At 57.8% G+C, this 18,357-nt stretch overlaps 1 protein-coding gene across 6 annotated transcripts in view; it reads left to right on the top strand.

Moving 5' to 3' along the window:
• The window catches only part of MAPKBP1 (mitogen-activated protein kinase binding protein 1), a 47,134-nt gene extending 29,362 nt beyond the window's left edge, over window positions 1-17,772 (top strand). Inside the window, exons 4-32 of one of the 6 annotated variants that reach the window (XM_012728645.1) lie at window positions 3,079-3,141; window positions 3,351-3,408; window positions 4,039-4,209; window positions 4,621-4,758; window positions 4,979-5,161; window positions 5,387-5,404; window positions 5,729-5,889; window positions 6,637-6,826; window positions 7,401-7,547; window positions 7,751-7,926; window positions 8,485-8,576; window positions 8,829-8,954; window positions 9,323-9,393; window positions 9,549-9,670; window positions 9,933-10,008; window positions 10,118-10,229; window positions 10,402-10,465; window positions 10,680-10,814; window positions 11,002-11,138; window positions 11,339-11,394; window positions 12,392-12,628; window positions 13,022-13,188; window positions 13,424-13,569; window positions 13,689-13,886; window positions 14,043-14,127; window positions 14,439-14,728; window positions 14,934-15,530; window positions 15,975-16,060; window positions 16,592-17,772. In XM_012728645.1, coding sequence (XP_012584099.1) covers window positions 3,079-3,141; window positions 3,351-3,408; window positions 4,039-4,209; window positions 4,621-4,758; window positions 4,979-5,161; window positions 5,387-5,404; window positions 5,729-5,889; window positions 6,637-6,826; window positions 7,401-7,547; window positions 7,751-7,926; window positions 8,485-8,576; window positions 8,829-8,954; window positions 9,323-9,393; window positions 9,549-9,670; window positions 9,933-10,008; window positions 10,118-10,229; window positions 10,402-10,465; window positions 10,680-10,814; window positions 11,002-11,138; window positions 11,339-11,394; window positions 12,392-12,628; window positions 13,022-13,188; window positions 13,424-13,569; window positions 13,689-13,886; window positions 14,043-14,127; window positions 14,439-14,728; window positions 14,934-15,530; window positions 15,975-16,060; window positions 16,592-16,819 — 4,330 coding nt within the window. In that variant the 3' untranslated portion in view covers window positions 16,820-17,772. Of the gene's footprint in view, window positions 1-3,078; window positions 3,142-3,350; window positions 3,409-4,038; window positions 4,210-4,620; window positions 4,759-4,978; window positions 5,162-5,386; window positions 5,405-5,728; window positions 5,890-6,636; window positions 6,827-7,400; window positions 7,548-7,750; window positions 7,927-8,484; window positions 8,577-8,828; window positions 8,955-9,322; window positions 9,394-9,548; window positions 9,671-9,932; window positions 10,009-10,117; window positions 10,230-10,401; window positions 10,466-10,679; window positions 10,815-11,001; window positions 11,175-11,338; window positions 11,395-12,391; window positions 12,629-13,021; window positions 13,570-13,688; window positions 13,887-14,042; window positions 14,128-14,438; window positions 14,729-14,933; window positions 15,531-15,974; window positions 16,061-16,591 lie in introns of all 6 variants that reach the window. The other 5 variants (XM_012728643.1, XM_012728642.1, XM_012728644.1 and 2 more) reach the window with 5 other exon arrangements.
• Window positions 17,773-18,357: the final 585 nt, after the last annotated feature.

Below are 18,357 nucleotides of genomic sequence, written 5' to 3'. Positions count from 1 at the left end.
ATCGAACTCACACTGAAGCAGCTGCCACCAGCTGGCAATGCTGCGTCCTAGCCCATTGTGCCACCATGGAGGGCCCCAGCTGCCCTTTAAAGGTCCTGATGCCACTTTAGGATGAGGGTTTAGAGGGAAACTCAGAAACTTAGCACAGAGCCCTTACCACCTCCTTTCTCTGGATTTGGCATGTGGCCATCTGGAATACATGTCAAGTCAGCTCACATCAGATCACCTCTCAGCTTGAAGGTCTTTGCGTGGCCTATCCGTAGGCGATCAGAAAGCTGGGGTCTGTCACCTCTCCAGCTAGAAGCCTATACTAGAGAGATGAGCCCTCGGAGGGTCCCCCCAGCGGGCCGACACAGACAGCAGGGAGGTTCAGAGACAGCCTGGAAACTGCTGGATGGATCCCAAAGTCGGCAGGCCTGGGGCAGCTTGTTGACCGACTGGATAAAGTTTTCAAAGCTCAATATCTAAACACATGAACTTTGAACCCTGTAGCTGTTACAGTTCTCATACAGCCTGGTGTCATCCCCCCAAATTCTGTAGCCCACATCTCTCAGGATGCCTCAGCCTCCTCTCGCACTGCTCAGAGGCGCCTGCCTGACATCTTGCATGAGAGGTCAGTGTGCTTCCTGTGCCTCACGTCTCTTCAGGCTCAGGTTTCTCTTCAGTCACCCCACTCAGCTCCCCTGAGTGCTGCTTCTGTTTTGCTTTAGCTGAGTGACCCGAGCAGATTGCCTCACTGCTCTGCACCAGCGTCACAAGGTTGGTGCAAGAATTAGCCAAAACCAGACACCTGAGGTGCCTGCGACACAGAAAGGGCTTGAGACACGGTCATTTATTTTTGGGCTCCACCCTGGGAAAAACAGTAGACCAGTCACTGAAGCAATGTGTAGCATTCACTGAAAACTCCCAGCTTCATGCTTTCTAACAGAGGTAGCAGGTGCTAACAGACACAGCAGGTGTCCCTGCTGGTACCTTTCCAAATGTCTGCTCTGCTGCCCTGGATTCTTGAGCTAGCTTCTCCCTCAACATTTCCTGCTGCCACCCCCCCACCCCCACCCCGGTCCCTCCTTGCTCCCTTCCAGGCTTGTCTCTTAAGTGAACCAAGACACAGATACTTTCTTTCCTCGAGCTTCTCCTACCTCTCCTTTTTTGGTTGCCTCCTCAGAACAATAGGACTCACCTCTTCATAACACTCATCTCCATTCTCCCAAAGGAAAAACCTGCCACAGCCCTGACACCTGGTTCCACACTGCCTGGCCGCTTTCGGCTTCCTGGCTGTGCCCCAGGGAGCAGTTGTCAGAAGATTTGCTATTTGCTATTTGTTTGATTCCTACTGTGTCTCTCCCCGCCCAACACTCCCCCCAACTCCCCACTCCCAACCCCCCCACCCCCCCCCCCCCCTGCAAACAGGCTTGTGACTTCCTGAGGATCACAAAGCTACACACATCAGGACATTGGCCCAACTGGGCTCAAACTGGCCAACTGGCCGCTGACTCCAAAGCCCGCATTGGCCCTACTGGGTCACCTTCCACAGAGACAGGTGGAAGAGCTGCCGTAGCGGGGATGCTGGGGCTGCTGATGCCCCGTGAGAGGGGTTTGGGGTTCATCTGTCAATAAATGGGCCTTGAATAACTGCATAGGACCAGACTCTGCTTGGCACAGGAAACAAGGCCGTGAGCAAAACCAGATTCAGTTTCCACACTCACGGAATGCACCGTCTAGTAGGGGGGGACAATCAAAAATAAATATAAAATTGCACCCGTGGTGCGTGTAACAAGAGAATGATGCTCTGTGTACGAGAGCACATACTGAAGCCGTCGTGCTGTTCGATCCGCGATCTGAAAGCGACCAGGGACCAGCCGTTGGGAAAAGTAGGGAGGAATGCTGTAGGCAAGGGAAATGCCTGCGGCTCCCGTGAAGGCCCTGCAGCCAGCCAGAAGAGCACAGCAAGTTGAGGGGGGAGGGAAGACTGGGAGGTGCACAGTGCTGAGAGCGGGCCGGCCACCAGCGCCTTGCAGAGGCCCCCCTTGGCCTCATGCTTCTAGCAAGTAGTGGGGTTCACATATGGGAGCTGCATGGGCTTCCCACTAAACAAGGCTGGGTCTGGGCAGTGTGTCTCCCTGCTCACTCTCTCCACACCCACCTTTACCTGGTGTACTAGCCGCCACCTTGCTCCTGTCAGCTAGTTCCAGGCTGAGGAAGCAGGGAGGCAGAAGGGGCAGCGGGCCTGGGCCTGCTCACAGCTGAGGAGCCTGAGGAGAACACCACCTGGCTGTGGCTCCTGGCTTCGTGCCGCTGCCTCCTACCACCTGGCTTCCCCTCTGGAGCTGCCTTGGGAAAGCCAGACTGCCTCTGATCCTGTTAGCCTCGCTCCTGGCAGGCGAGGGTGCTCCCCACTCCCACTTCTCTGGCAGAGTCTGGCTGTCTTCTGGCAGTCTGGAGGTCTTGGGCCAGGGCTTCTCAGGGCTGCACTCGGGAGCTCGAGGCACTGAGCAGGCTCCCCAGGCCCTCTCTGGCAAGCTCTCGGGCTCTCCTGCCTCTCCTCCTCATCTTAAGGAGTCTCCTTGCAGTTCTGGCCCTCGGTCCCCCACCCTCTTCCTCACCTGGCTCTCAGAGGGCTGAGAAAACACATGGGTGCACATGTGAGAGGCCTCATCCTCCCTTGAGCACGAGTGCTTGACACATGTCATAAACCTGTGAAGCACCTGCTTCGCCAAAATCTTGCCTATTCGCCCTTCCTACGCCCCTCCTGGGCTACACCGTGAGCGAGCTTGGGGAGGCCTCCATCCCTGCTGCACTTTGTGGGTATGACCAGAGATGGTGCTGGCGTTTAGAGACCCGCTGGGAACAGGCTGCCAGGGAGCCCTGTGGTGCTCGCTGGGCTGCAGAGAGGTGCTTGCAGGTGGAGAAGGAAAGCAGAAGGGACAAGTAGCTAGGAGAGGGCAGATGCCCTCCGTCGCCAGGGGAGCCTTTCTAGCTTGACCTGGCTCTCGCCAGGTGAGCAGAATCCCGGTGTCCTGGGAGCTCCTGGGGAGCTGCAGCTTGGTGGTGAGTCTGTTGCCTCATTTGTCTCCCCAGGTGTGTGGTTGTGCTGTTCAACCCTCGGAAACACAAACAGCACCACATCCTCAACAGCTCCAGGTAAGTGGGTTTGGGTCCTCAGGGTGCACCTCTTTCTCCTGGAAGCCGTGGGAAAGGCACTGTCTGGGGCCTCAAAGGCTCCCAGGACTGGACCTGGTTGGGCCAGACAGAACTGCCACATGCCACGGGTCTTACTTTGGAGGGGACTAATGGGACACTGGCTCAGCCAGAATGCAAGTGTCCTTCTGAGCTGGCCCCATCTCTTGCAGGAAAACCATCACTGCCCTTGCCTTCTCCCCTGATGGCAAGTACTTGGTCACTGGAGAGGTGAGTGGAGCGGCTTGGGACCTGCCTAAGCAGAGAATGGGGGGGCCCCAATCAGGCCACGCCGGGACTGCTGCCACTTGGTGTCTGGTTTTCACTGGCTGGGAACCAGCTTTCATGTGTATCAGAGTCCCTTGGAGACCTTGTTAACATGCATATTGCTGGGCCTGGTTCTGTAGGACTGGGGTGGCAAAATCTGCCTTTCTTTCAAGTTCCTGGATCTGGCTGATGCCACAGGTTTGGGAAGCCTTATGGGAACAGTGCCTTGACATCTCCCTTATCCCCGGAGGCCCCCTGCCGGACACAGGAGGAACTCCGCCACCTCCTCAGGGCTGCTGCCCAGGCAATAGGGGCAGAAATGGGCCTGAGCCAGAGTGGTCTTCAGCCCCCGCTGTCATCACCACTCGGGGAGCTTTGAAAGAGCATATAGAGGTGCAGACTTTCACCCTGAGACAGTGAGCCTCATCCTGATGATCTTTGTCGTGTTTCTCTTGTATGTTTGCCCTGCACGGCACTCTGCCCTGGTACTCTTGGCCAGGGCTCGTTGGAGAGCCTGTATCCGGTCTTGGGGACTGATGGTTCCGGCCCCGGCCGGCGCTCTCGCCCTCACTCCCAGTTCTTGTTTCCCTGCAGAGCGGGCACATGCCTGCCGTGCGGGTGTGGGACGTGGCCGAGCACAGCCAGGTGGCGGAGCTGCAGGAGCACAAGTACGGCGTGGCCTGCGTGGCCTTCTCGCCCAGCGCCAAGTACATTGTTTCCGTGGGCTACCAGCATGACATGATCGTCAACGTCTGGGCCTGGAAGGTGAGTGGGCTGAGCCGCCGGCCTGACAGCCAGCGGGGCGGGCAGCCCAGTGCGCCCCTGGGCCTGCGGAGGGGGGTGGGGGCGGGGCTGCAGGAAGCCACTGGTCTGAACCCTTTTATTCTACCCTGCCAATCATAGCTTCTTTCTAGAAAATGGTCTGGAGCAGAGGGGAGCAACTGTGTGGCCAAACGTGTTGGCAGACAGAGACTAGATTTATGCCTTCAAGGACCTCCAGAGGAAACAAGTCTCTCCACCTTCTTTAGCATCCCCCCGCCCCTTTGTTGGCTAATCAATCCTAGAAAGAAAAGTTTTGTCTGGTGCAAATCCTGTCTAACCCTCCTCTGCCCTCTGGGCCTTTTCTTCTGCCTCGGAGAGGCAGACCCTTCATTCTTCTTGTGTCTTTCCCTCTAGAAAAACATCGTGGTGGCCTCCAATAAGGTGTCCAGTCGAGTGACAGCGGTGTCCTTCTCCGAAGACTGCAGCTATTTTGTCACGGCAGGCAACCGGCACATCAAGTTCTGGTACCTGGATGACAGCAAGACCTCAAAGGTGAGGTGCTGAGGCTCAGCCTGCCCCAGGAGAGCCTGCTTCTGTGGGTCACTCTTAGCTGGCTCAGCAGCCACACAACAGTTCTGGGGGAGCTGGTGGGCCAGGTGCTGTCTGGGCTGAGGAGTGGTCTCACAGGGCGGGTGGGCTTGCTGCGTACATCCCCTCTCCCCAGGCAAGCTCTGGGGGGCATGGGTGGACAACTGAGGGTGTGTCTGCACAGGTGAATGCCACTGTGCCCCTGCTGGGCCGTTCAGGGCTGCTGGGGGAGCTGCGGAACAACCTTTTCACTGACGTGGCCTGTGGCCGGGGGAAGAAGGCGGACAGCACCTTCTGTATCACATCGTCGGGGCTCCTGTGCGAGTTCAGCGACCGGAGGCTGTTGGACAAGTGGGTGGAGCTGCGGGTAAGGGCTTCTACCTTGCAGGGAGGAGCTGTCGATCTGAGTTTAGGGGAGGACTGATGCCTGTGGCGCCACACCAGGGCCAGGGCCTCTGTGCATGAGGGACCCCAGGGGAGAGGCTTGGGGGAGCCAAGCGTGGCCATGTCCAGCCCATGTAGAGCGATACAACTGCCTCCTCTCCGCTCTCATTTTCTGCCTTTCTTTCCCTTGCTTTCCTCTTCTGCTCAGAATACAGACAGCTTCACAGTAAGTGCTGCCTAGAGTCCTCTCGTTCTCATGCTGTTTCTTTACCTTTGCTCGCCTTTTCCTACTTTGTCTGCCTTGCCAAGACCTCTGATGCCTTGGAGGGGCCCCCGACTCCCCTCTGCCAACTGCATGTGGCTTGGGCCCTCTGGCCACCAGCTGCTGGAGGGAGGGGCACCCTCCAGGTAACAGCTGCGGGGCTCAGGCCGGAGCAGCAGGGCTGCTTTTCTCTCGCTCCTGCCTTGGCTGGTCTTTCTTCTTGGCAGGTGACTGGTGAGGAAGGGTGGGGCGGGTGGCCCCTGCTGACCGGGGCCTCTCTCCTTGCAGACCACCGTGGCCCACTGCATTTCTGTGAGCCAAGACTACATCTTCTGTGGCTGTGCTGATGGCACTGTGCGCCTCTTCAACCCCTCTAACCTGCACTTCCTCAGCACTCTGCCCCGACCCCATGCCCTGGGGACAGACATTGCCAGCGTCACTGAGGCCAGGTGAGCTTGATGGCCTGAGCTTCCTTCCAGAGCCTTCCCTGGCTCTGCTTCGGGAAAGGAGGCAAAGTGTGTATGTTGGTGCTCCATGGACAACAGGTGCGTGTCTCTGGGCAGTTGTTACAACTAAGAAGACCCTGAACTGTGAGGAACCAGGGAGCATCTCACTAAGTGGTATGAGGAGGGGCTTATTTTAGATTTGGACTAGCATTGGATGAATTTAGGAATGGGCCCAGAGATCGCAGTGTTGCTCTGGTTGGATGCTGTCAGGCAGTGGGAGCAATTCTACAACTAGACACCTTAATTTTCATCTGACGTGTGGAAAGAAATGTACAGGGCTGGAGCTATACCTGGTAAAGCAGCTGCAGTCAGCCACGAGAGCTGGGAGAGGGTGTCGGTCATCTTCGTGCTCAGACACGATCACAGAGTTGTCTTATTTCGTTTCGCTCTGCCGTGGCTCCACAGAGCTGCCTCGCCTGGCGTTGTTCCGTGGCAGTGTCGGCCTTCATTGCCCAGTGTCAGCCACATGTCATTGCCCAGTGTCAGCAGCTAGTGCCAGGCCAGCTGCCAGGGTCTGCTTGTTTTTTGGGTTTTTCCCAAGCAACTGGCTCTAAATCCACTGGTCTGGAGAGGACTCCCCACGCCCTATACCCCTTCCTCATCCTTTGTGGGTTGGCTTCTGTTTTTTAGCCCTTCCAGTCCATTACTTCATCAGTCCCTGACCAGTGTGCCCTGTTCTCTTCCCCACAGTCGCCTCTTCTCTGGAGTGGCCAACGCTAGGTACCCAGACACCATCGCCTTGACTTTTGATCCGACGAATCAGTGGCTGTCTTGTGTATACAATGACCACAGCATTTATGTTTGGGATGTGAGGGACCCCAAGAAAGTGGGCAAGGTGTACTCGGCTCTGTATCATTCCTCCTGCGTCTGGAGTGTGGAGGTATGTGGGTGGGGCTGGCTTGCAGCTGACCGAGGTTTCTGGGATGCCATTGCAGGTGTGGATAGTGAGTGCGGATCTCCAAGTAGAATATTCTGTTCCTGCTCCCTCTCTGTTTCTCCAGCAACAGCCCCATGTATCTGCCTGTCCTCAAACGGCTCCTAAGGGTTGAGCTTGAATGTTACTGAGAATATACCTCAGGTTTCTTCCACTGCACCCTATCTGTTCCTAGCCCTGCCTCATCCTGGACTGGGTGATCTTGGATGAGTTACTGCACTTGACGGAGCCTCAGTTTCCTCAACCGTAAAGTGATGTGCCGATTCATTCAGGTGTCCTAAGGATTAGATTAAATACTCTAAATGGGGGACATAGAGCTGTGTCTGGTACGTCTTGGGTGCTTGGTTAATGGGCTCCCTGGTAGTAACTATGAAGGGAATCTGATGGCTATGGCTTGTTTTCTCTGGGACAGACACTGGACTGCATCGAAGTCGGCGTAATCACATCCTCTTCCTTCTCCTTGGGCAGGCAGGGGACTGCCCCTGATTAGAAGTCTGACTTTGTTTCCTCTGTCCTGCAGGTCTACCCTGAAGTGAAGGACAGTAACCAGGCCTGCCTGCCCCCCAGTTCCTTTATCACCTGCTCCTCGGATAACACCATCCGCCTGTGGAACACAGAGAGCTCCGGGGTACATGGCTCCACCCTGCACCGAAACATACTCAGCAATGTGAGCCCTGAAGCCTTAGGGACCCCATTGCACACGTAGGGCCCCTACCCCCTTAGCTTTCACAGGCACTGGGTTCCCAGACCTTGGTCTTCGACTGGGCTGGGCTCTGTGAGCCAGACTTTTTCTTGTCCAGCATTCCTCCGCCCCTGCAGCTCTCCTGGGTCGGGCCTGCGTTACCCACCTCTTCCCCTGGTCTCCTCTAGGACCTCATTAAAATCATCTACGTGGATGGGAACACTCAGGCCCTGCTGGATACCGAGCTGCCCGGAGGAGACAAAGCTGACGCGTCCCTGATGGATCCCCGCGTGGGTATCCGCTCCATGTGTATCAGCCCCAATGGACAACATCTAGCTTCAGGAGACCGCATGGGCACACTAAGGTAATGCCAGGCCTGAGAGGATGCTCACCACCTTCCATGGTGCCGCTGGCGGATTTAGGTCCCAAGGACAGAGCTTTAGGAAGGTCTGTCTCAAAAAGTCTGGGAACAAGGTGTTCATTATATAAAAGTGACCGTGTAATAAACTTGTAATGCTGAAATCATCTTAACCAAAGTGATCCGGCTTAACTTTCTGATAGCGACATCACGAGGCCCACACTACTTAGTTAGGATCCTGGATCCCGAAAAAGGATGCTGGAAGAACTGATGAAATTAAAATAGTCTTTGATCAGTGGTGTCATCCTAATGTAAACATCCTGGTTCTGGTCATTGAACTATTGTTATGTAAGATGGTAACACTGGGGAAAGCCGAGTGAGTGAATCTGGAAACTCTGTATTTATTCTGGAAACTCTGTATTTATTGCAACTTTTCTCTAGGCCTAAAGGTTCAAAAAGAAACTAAGTAAAAAATTTAGGTGGGGAGCTAGAGCAGAGGAAGGAGTGTGAGTCTCTGGTCTTGTAGCTTGGCAGTGACTTCTTGCCTCCTCCTCCTCCTTGCAGGGTACACGAGCTGCAGTCCTTAAGTGAGATGCTGAAGGTGGAGGCCCATGACTCGGAAATTCTGTGCCTGGAGTACTCCAAGCCAGACACAGGTAAGGCGATGCCCGGTACACAGCCCAGAAAGGCAGAGCTCACCCGGCCCTCCGTATGCCGCTGAGTCTATCCTGCCTCTTGGATGTGGGGCTCAAAATCCTTGGAATTATCAGTATCTTGTAGGTTAGAGGACAGCTCCTTGTCCACTTGGCTTAGGGCTACGGAAATCAGTTCCTTGAGAGCTCTTGACCGAGCCCAGACAGAGGCCGGCTCTGGGCACAGGTGGGCTGATGGAGTTCTTTCAACTACAGGTCTGAAGCTGCTGGCGTCAGCGAGCCGGGACCGGCTGATCCACGTGCTGGACGCTGGACGAGAATACAGCCTGCAGCAGACGCTGGACGAGCACTCATCCTCCATCACTGCTGTCAAGTTTGCAGGTGGGGGTGAGGGCAGGGTAGTTGAGACGCATCCTGTCACCTACCACCGAACCCCCAGCCCTGGCCACACTTCTCCATGAGAAGGCTCTGCCAACGTGGGGGTTGCTGGACAGCGGCTGGGAGACCTGAAGCTGGGGGGAGATAGGTGGGATGCAGGCTTGCAGTCCAGGGAGCCCCGCGCCAACCCCAGTGGCAGACAGAGACTGGGGAGGAGGAAAAGCTCAGGCTTAGAGGGAAGCTTCCAGCTCCTATGGGTTGTCGTGGTCATGGGGAGTGGCTCCCGGGGGAAAGTATGAAGGGAAGGCAGAGGAGAGGCAGGCCCCATTGTGGCGAGAGCAGTGGGAACAGCAAGGCCCCATCCTCCATAGCCAGCGACGGGCAAGTCCGCATGATCAGCTGTGGTGCAGACAAGAGCATCTACTTCCGCACCGCGCAGAAGGTGAGGGGACCGGGACTCCCTGAAGGGGACGTGGGGTGGGGTCTCTGCCATTCTCCTACCTTGAGCTACAAGAGGTGAGGCGGGTGTGAAAGCAGGGTGCTCTCGCCCCGGTGAATCTCTTGGCGTGAGGTCTGTCCACATGCTCCCGCCCGCAGACTGGAGATGGAGTGCAGTTCACACGGACACACCACGTGGTGAGGAAGACGACCCTCTATGACATGGACGTGGAGCCCAGCTGGAAGTACACGGCCATCGGCTGCCAGGACCGAAATATCCGGTAGGCACCCCTTTCTCGCCGCAGGCCGTCTGGCCACGATCTTCATGCCCAGGGGGGTCCCTGTGTAGGCTGCGCAGTCCCCACGCCAACCTGGCTGGCCGGGACTTTGGGGTCCCCTGGAACACACAGACCAAGTACCGCCCAAGAGGTAGCAGCCCCTTTGGTGCTGGGGAGTGGCCCCCAGTGGCGAACGCTGCCCTTCCTGCCGCCCTGGTTATTCTTGAGCATGAACTCCTCCTCGCGTGGGTGTGTTTCTTCACAGGATCTTTAACATCAGCAGCGGGAAGCAGAAGAAGCTGTTCAAAGGGTCGCAGGGTGAGGATGGCACGCTCATTAAGGTAAGGGCCCAATGGGACGGGCACTGGCCAGAGGGAGGAGTGCGAGGGGCACTGGCCGGGGGAGGCACGGGCGCTCCCACCCTCCGCGGCTGTGTGTCCCGCTCCTCAGGTGCAGACAGACCCCTCCGGGATCTACATTGCCACCAGCTGTTCTGACAAGAACCTCTCCATTTTTGACTTCTCCTCAGGCGAATGTGTGGCCACCATGTTTGGCCACTCAGGTGAGTGTCACCCCAGAATTCTACCCCCAGAACCTCACTTTTCATTCCTTCAGTTTCTTGGGATTCAGCAGAGCTGCCCTCTCCTGCTCCCCAACCAACTGCGATCGCCACTGTTGAAACAGAAACTGGGGGCTCAGGGTGGCTTATGGGTTGTCCTGTTTGTTCTGCACAGAGATTGTCACCGGCATGAAGTTTAGCAATGACTGCAAACACCTCATCTCTGTGTCAGGGGACAGGTGAGCCGGGTCTAGCTTCCTGAAATGCAGATTCCTGCTCTGAGCCCCAGGCTCCCTGCCCCCTCCCTCTCTTCCCTTGAGTGGTGTCTCCGGGCAGTCGGACTGACAGGGAGATTTCTTGGCGGGGCCTGGCCTGGCCGTCCAGAGCACCTCCCACCCCCACCCCCCAGAGTGCCTCTGCACCCCTCCCTCACCCAACTCGGACTCTCCCCAGCTGCATTTTTGTGTGGCGCCTGAGCTCTGAGATGACCATCAGCATGAGGCAGCGTCTGGCTGAGCTGCGCCAGCGTCAGAGAGGGGGCAAGCAGCAAGGACCGTCCTCTCCCCAAAAAGCTACCGGACCCAGCCGGTAAGCACAGAGAATGGGCAGGTAGCGGGTATCCACGCAGCTCGCTGGCTCTCACTGCTGCTCCGTGCTCGGCGCCTACCAGCAGCCGCTCTACTCCCGGCACCCGCTTCTCACACAGAGACCCGCGACAGTGGCCTCTTCCCCACTGACCAGCCTCTCCCCCTCACCTTCCTTGTTTTGGACTCAGGCATGAGGCCCCATCGGTGCTCTGTCCTGGACCAGCTCTCTCATCAGACAGTGACAAGGAGGGAGAAGATGAGGGTACAGAAGAGGAAGAACTTCCAGCCCTCCCCGTCCTTGCCAAGGGTACCAAGAAAGAGCCAGGTCTGTGGAAGTCTGGTCTGGAGCCAGTTGGTGCCGGTCGGTGTAATGGCTAGATAGGCCCTGCCTGGGACAGTGGGTGACAGCAGAGGGCGCAGAGGAAACCAGAGCATCGTGGTGGCCTGCCCGGTTATGGGCTGGTTGGGATCAGGGCTCCAGGGGGTGGGCAGGGCCCCTCTCTCTGACTTCTGGTCTCTGTCTAGCCACCGTGCCCAGCGCAGCCCTGCCCCGAAGCCTGTCCCACTGGGAGATGAGTCGGGTGAGTTGCTGTCGTTACAATGCCCTTCCGAGGTTATGAGGTGAAGGAAGGTGAGAGTAGGCTTCTCTGGCTCTGGTGAGGATTTGGGTGTGGGGCCTGCCCCCGTGCTCCATTTCTGGTGTCTGGAAATACCTGTGTCAGGAGTTTGTGTGGGCAGCAGAGCTGGTCCCAGCATGGGAATGAAAGAGCCCAGGATTTCCTTGCTGTGGGTCAGGTGAGGCGGGCTCTGGAGCCAACACCACTAGGGGAAATGCTCCACTTGTTAAGCTGTCAGGAGTGAATATGAATGCATATGAAGGAATAGAAAAGGGGTGTGTGAGGCAAAATAAAGTTTGAGAAAAGCAAAGGTCCAGACAGCAGAAATCTAGAGGAACCTGCCCTAGCGCCTCCAGGAGAGGAGGTGAGCTCAGAACTTGCATGAGCGTTGGAGGGTGAAGGCCCTAAGAAGACCCGTCATTGAGCGGTTGTTTTCTGGGGAGCCCGCGTGAGGACAAAGGCTTTCAGAGCAGCTCCTTTGGGGCCTGGCTCTCACCAGTCCTGGGTCAGGCTTTCAAGTGCTAGCACACTTGAGCAGCAGCAGCAGTTTCAGTGACCAGACCCTGTTGGTTTGTCCTTGGTACTGTGAACGGGTTGGGGCCCTCTCGGGGCTGTCTGTAGAAGGGGGGCTTTCAGAAATTTGAAGCTCTGAGGCATCTGTGACACCAGGTGAAGTCTGAGATGAGAAGGTCCTCTAAGACGGAGGCGGAGAAAAGCCGCGAGCTTAAACTCTTGAGTCCAAACTGGCGGGTGGACAGACCACTAATTGTTCCCTGAGCCCTCTGAGCATCAGTTTTGTTCTCTAAGAATGGGAATAACAGGACCTGCTTCCTTAGGCAGTCCTGGCGATTTTGTGAGCTAATAGGTGCACAGGGCTGGGCATGCATAAGGGGTACACGCATCTACTAAGACTGTCGCCTGACTCTTACTGTTGCTGCTCTCCTACCGCACCCCACACCAGGCACAGCAGACAATGGAGTTCCTGAATTCGGCTCCAGCAGCCAACCAAGGACCCAGAAAAAGGGGGCGCTGGGCTCAGCCGGGTGTGGAGCTGAGTGTTCGCTCTATGCTGGACCTGAGGCAGCTGGAAGCACTGGCCCCTAACCCTCGGGGCCCTAGCCAGGACTCACTGTCTTTGAACCCCGCTGGTCTTGGGAAACATGCTCAGAAGGCCTCTGAGACCTCACCTGCTGGCCAGGTGAGCCCCAGCACGCCCTGTAGCACAGGGGTCACCTGAGTTGCAGGATTCACACGCTGCTGGATTGCAAGGCGTGGTACTCGGGGTGGGCAAGGAATGGTGGGGAAGCTAAGAGAGGCCTTTTTCCCCGGGCCGGGTTCCTTGAAGGGCTCACGCTCCCAGTACATTGGTCTGGTCTGGAAGCCATGCGGCCAGAGTGCTGATGTCATTCTTCTAGACGCTCAAGAACTGCAGACCAGCCTGGCCTGGTTTATGTCCTCAGGGTTGGCGTATTCCAGCTCCAGGCTTAGCCTAGAATCGGTGCACACAAATCCTTGCCCACCCCCCGCCTCTTTGCCCAGATCCTCTCTCTCACATCGGCCACCTCAGTAACACCCCTTTGTTCGTCCCCAGAATGAAAAGCCCCCTCAACCTCATGCTTCTCACCCCTGTTCCTGCCCTCACATTATCCGATTGTTGTCTCAAGAGGAAGGGGTCTTTGCCCAAGACCTGGAGCCTGCCCCCACTGAAGATGGCATTGTGTACCCAGAGCCGAGCGACAGCCCCACCCTGGACACCAGGCGAGAGTCCCGCCCCAGTGGCCCTCGGGAGCCATGTGGTCTCCAGGCGTCCCTTCCTCCTGAGGGGTTTCCAGTTGGGGAGGTTTGGGCCCGGGGCCTCAGGGCTTGCCTGCTATTTCATCCTGCTCATCCTTAATCCTTCTCACAGGTCGGGGGGAGGAAGGCGGGAGTCCAGTGGGGCCGTTGCTCCCCTCTGCTCACTGCTGCTCATTTCCCATGCTGACCTCCCCAGCAGTGAGTTCCAGGTGCAGGCTCCAGCCCGAGGCGCCCTGGGAAGAGTGTACCCCGGGGGCCGGGCCTCAGAGAAGCATAGCCCTGACAGTGCCTGCTCTGTGGACTACAGCAGCAGCCGCCTTTCCAGCCCTGAGCACCCCAATGAAGGTGAGGCCGCAGCACAGAGGGAGGGCCGGGCCCCACGCAGGTCAGTGGGCCGGGGCGGGAGTGGAGGCTGTGGCGGCCGATGGGTGCAGCGTGATGCTTCTCCCCTCCCCCACATCCAGACTCTGAGAGCACGGAGCCCCTGAGTGTGGATGGCATTTCCTCAGACCTTGAAGAGCCAGCTGAGGGTGATGAGGAAGAGGAGGAAGAGGAGGGCGGCACTGGCCCCTATGGCCTTCAGGAAGGCAGTCCCCGGACGCCGGATCAGGAGCAGTTTCTCAAACAGCACTTTGAGACCCTGGCCAATGGGACTGCTCCAGGTGTGGCCAGAGGGCCTAGGCCACCGCCATCTGCTCCTCCTTACCTGGCCGAGAGGGAGTGTCTGAGAGCAGGCCATGCCCTAGGGTGGCCTTCTAGGGGAGGAGGTTCCCAGGGCCTGGGCTTGCCTCAGTGTGCGCTTTCTGTCACCCTGGCAGGGGGCCCAGTCCGGGTCTTGGAGAGGGCCGAGTCTCGGAGCATCTCGTCACGATTTCTGTTGCAAGCGCAGACCCCCCCGCTCAGGTAGCTCTCCCACAGCTTCCCTGCTGTCCTGCCAGGAGCTCTCACAGTTCTTCCACGTGGGCCCGTCTTGCCCTGGGGTAGCAGTGCTGCTGTCCCCCCAAGGCTTCTGTCCTTGGACGGTCAAAAGAATTTTGAAGTGTTAGTAGTATTTTCCACTTGAGGTTTTGGGAGAGCCGGCCTGCCCCAACCCTCTCTGGCTTTGTGCCTGCTGCTCTCCTCTAGCACCCCTCTGGCGCCACGAAAACATCTCATGGTGGCAGGGAGGATCCTTGAGCCTTCTCTGCACCGCCTTCCACATATCCTCCTTGCAGGGAACCGTCCCCGTCCTCCTCAAGGCCAGCACTGAAGGCAGGACCAATGCAGGTACCCCACGCTGCTTCCGGCGAGCCGCTGAGAGGCAGTGACGTCAGTCCTCCGGGAGCACCCCCGGAGGTGGAGCCCTCCCCTGGGAACCCCACCTCCCAGCGGGCAGCCCCTGTGCTACTGCCGCGACGCCGACTCAGCCCGGACAGGAGCTGGGCCCCCAAGAGAGCTGGGCCCCCACCTGGCGCCTCAGGTGGACTCCAGAAGGCTCAGTCTGTGCACAGCCTGGTACCACAGGGTGAGGAGCCTGCCGGGCTCAGCGTCAGGGCCTGGGGTGCGGGACGTGTGAGCATGCTGGAGGAGGACTGGATGGGAGTCACTGTTGGCCTCGTGTGTTCCTTAGTGGGTGTGTGTGGGGGCCCAGCAGCAAATAGGGATCAAGCTCAGCACTGAGGACACCTTCCTCACCAGATGACCTGCCTTTCTCTCTGTCTTCTCTGCAGATGCGGCCCCTCTACCAGGCCCATTGTCCTCACAGGAGACGGGGGCCCAGGAGGGCCTGCGCTCCCCGCCGCACACTGATGGCCACCTGTCGAGGCCCCAGTCCTACCAGAACTCCATCACCAGTTCCACGGCCAAGATGTCCCGCAGCGTCTCTGTTGGGGAGAACGTGGGCCTGGCGACAGAACCTCACTCTCCTGCTTCCGTCCGCGTCTCACCGCTCAGCAAGCTGGGCCTGCCCAGCCGGGCTCATCTGGTCCTGGACATCCCAAAGCCACTGCCCGATCGTCCTACTCTGGCCACGTTCTCTCCTGTAACCAAGGGCCGGCCCCCTGGTGAGGCAGAGCAGCCTGGCTCCCTAGCAGGCCCAGGAAAGGCTCACAGTGCGCCTGAGAGGCGGGCCTGTCTCGGGGACGGTACCGCTCCCAAGCCTCGGACAGACTGTCAGGCTCAGCCTGGGCCCGGCAGCCCCTGTGCTCAGCAACTGCCACTTGGCGGCCTCCTCCGAGGCCCTGACAACTTGCAGCCCCCAGCCCCTGAGAAGAATCCCAGCCCTGTGGAATGTGCCAGGCCAGGGGCAGCCCTGAGCCAGGACTCAGGTGTGCACTGCTTCCAGCTCTCCTCTCCTGCCCCATCCTCTCTCCTGTCTCTGCTGGCTGCTCTCTGGCTCCGTCCCATTTCTGTGCGCCCAGCCTCTGGCATTTTTCGTCCTGTCTGGTCTGTGCCTTGGTCCATAAGTCACCCCGCCTCCCCCCCACCCCCATGGTGAGACACTCTCCTGCCGGCAGTCTTTGTGATCCCCTGCAAGCCACATGCTCCCTCTGTCCTTCCTGGCTCCTGGGGCCTGGGCCAGGTGGGCAGGGGCAGGCCCTGTGCCTTGTTTTCTGTGTGGTGTCAGCAGGGGAGGGAGGCAGAAAGGAGCTGTATGTGAGTACAGCGGGTGTGATGCTGGGTAGGCCTCTTGATCTGAGTAGCCCCTGGAGAGAAGGCCTGAGAGAGGGCAGCCTTGCTGGGCCTTACTGAACCATCTGTGTCCCTTTCAGAACCAGCGGTAAGCCTGGAGCAGTGCCAACACCTTGTGGCAGAGCTGCAAGGCAGCGTGCGCCAGGCGGTGCGGCTCTACCACTTGGTGAGTGTTGGGTACCACTGGTGGGAAGACAGCAGCCAGGAGCTCTAGGCATAAAAGTGGCTGAGTGTCCAGGACAGTTATAACGAGGCTGTTCTGCAGGTGGTGGGTGGAGGGGTCAAGGACATCTTGGCGTAGTGGGCGAGCTGATTAGAGGCCAGTCCAGGCCCTCTCAAACTGAGCATCTCTGGCTGAGAGCTGGAGACTTCCTGAGACAGTCGAGAAGTGAGGAGGCAGAGAGGGCACACAATTGCCTTCCCTCGGGACTGTCCCTCTTTGTGCCTGTTCGGGCGTCATTGTTAGTAGTATGCCCTTCTGGATTCAAAAGCCATTTGGCTCCCTTAACAGAGGGCCCTCAGGGCCAAGCCTCAGAAGAGGAGCTGCTAACCAGACGTAGATGGTGCCACTATCCACGGACTCCTCCATGTCCCCCCAAGTCTGCTCACACTTGCTGATCTTGGAGTGTCAGCACCATGGAGTCTGTGCTCCTTTTTCCACTGTTTTCTCCAACTCACTCCTGGGGTCCTCTTGCAGGTGACCGGCTGTAAGACGCCCACAGCGGAGCAAAGTCGCGTCGCTCACCTCCTCAGAAACACCTTCTCTTCAGTGCGGCAGGAGCTAGAGACACTGACCGGGCCAGTGTTGACCAGCCCAGGTGGAAGCCCTGGGTCTGTGGGGGCCGAGCAAACACAGGCCCTGCTAGAGCAATACTCGGAGCTGCTGCTTCGGGCTGTGGAGCGGCGTATGGAACGCAGACTCTGAGTTCCAGAAGCCCGTCCCAAGTGAAAAGTCCCCTTATTCCAGACTCTACCCATTTCTCCACTCACCAAAACCTGTGGGGATGCTTGGAGTGGATTGCAGGGATCAGTGCTCAGAGGGGGAACAGCTTTCCCCACTGTGTCCCTGTATTTATTAATTTATTTCCCTGACTGTTGCCTCATGTTCTTGGACTCCTGCCTCCACAGCCCCTCCAGTGGCTCATGCAGGGGTATGAGTCTGTCATCTTGGTGCTGTGAGGAGTAGGGAGGCAGCCTGCTCCATCTGGGGGTAATCGGGAAGGGCTGGCCCTCTTCTTAGAAGCCATTTGAATTTACTGCAGGGATCAGCTCCCTGGGGTGGAGCACACACAGGGTATTCAGTGGGGTGTAGGCGAGAGGCGAGGGTGCATTCAGTGCCCTTCAGCCAACAACTGAGTTTCACCTCTACCTCCACTTCTCCCACACCAGCTGCACTGCCCTGGCTGCCAGAGAAGGGGTTATCGGGTTTCACCCCCTTCCTGGCAGGCCAGAAAGGCAGAGCCCTCTGGCCCTCCAGGGCGTTTCCCAGCTATAAAGAGGCTTGAATTGTTATCAAGTCCCGAGCCCCCACATTCCACTCCCACCCCTTTCCCCCTCCAGCAGGGCCCTTGCATTGCCTGCTTCCTTTTTCTCCTGGCCAGGACTCTTGGAGCCAGCTCTGGGATGTTGCTGCAGGACAGTAGAGCTCTCTGTTGGGCAAACAAGGAGACCTGGCCATTTACCCTCTGACTTCCCTAACTGCCAACTCTGGTCCCCAGCAGATTGTTGGAATCCTGAGGCAACCTTCTCCCTGGATCCTTGAGTGATGCTCGGTCAGAAGCCTGTGTTGGAACTTCCCTCATGGTTTACAGGGCACTGTCCCACCTTCTAAGAACCTTGGCCACAGATGAAATCTCTCTCTCTCTCTCTCTCTCTCTCTCTCTCTCTCTCTCTCTCTCTCACACACACACACACACACACTTGTGTTCATAGCTAGATTTCTTGCTTGGCTGGCTGGTGTGTGCCTGGTGTTCTCTCATGCCCTGCTTTGCCATCTTGGTTCATGTGAACTCTGCTCAAGGAGCGCAGAAAGGAATGGAACATATTCTTCATTCTTGGTGTCTAGCCTGGCTGATAGAGATGTTCCCTGGAGTCCATGGTTCAGCTAGAAATGGCCTCTTCAAAGGCGGTGCTGGGCACCCAGGTGTGCTCAAGCAGTTGAGAGGAGGGAGACGTGGGACTTCACAGGGGCCATGAGATATGTAAAGGTGGTAGGTGGGACAGGTAAGTGGTGGAGGGAAAGGGTAGGTTAGAATTAGAAAGGCAGTTGTTAGGGGTGAGAGGCAGGAGGTAGGCAAAGTGGTAGAGTAGGAGCAAGTCATGAGGCAGTTGAGTTGGGGTGAGGAAATGTGTCTCTGGGCCCCACTGTTTGCCTCTGCCGCAGGTAAGTCAGGGCAGCTGTACTGCATCAGGTCACAACAGCCCTCCCATCTACTGGACAGGCCTGGGCCCTGCTCGCTCGCA

The sequence above is a fragment of the Condylura cristata genome, unplaced genomic scaffold (assembly GCF_000260355.1).
Source record: "Condylura cristata isolate star-nosed mole 26May11 unplaced genomic scaffold, ConCri1.0 scaffold00023, whole genome shotgun sequence".
Taxonomy (NCBI): domain Eukaryota; kingdom Metazoa; phylum Chordata; class Mammalia; order Eulipotyphla; family Talpidae; genus Condylura; species Condylura cristata.
This window is presented reverse-complemented; position numbering and strand designations above follow the sequence as displayed.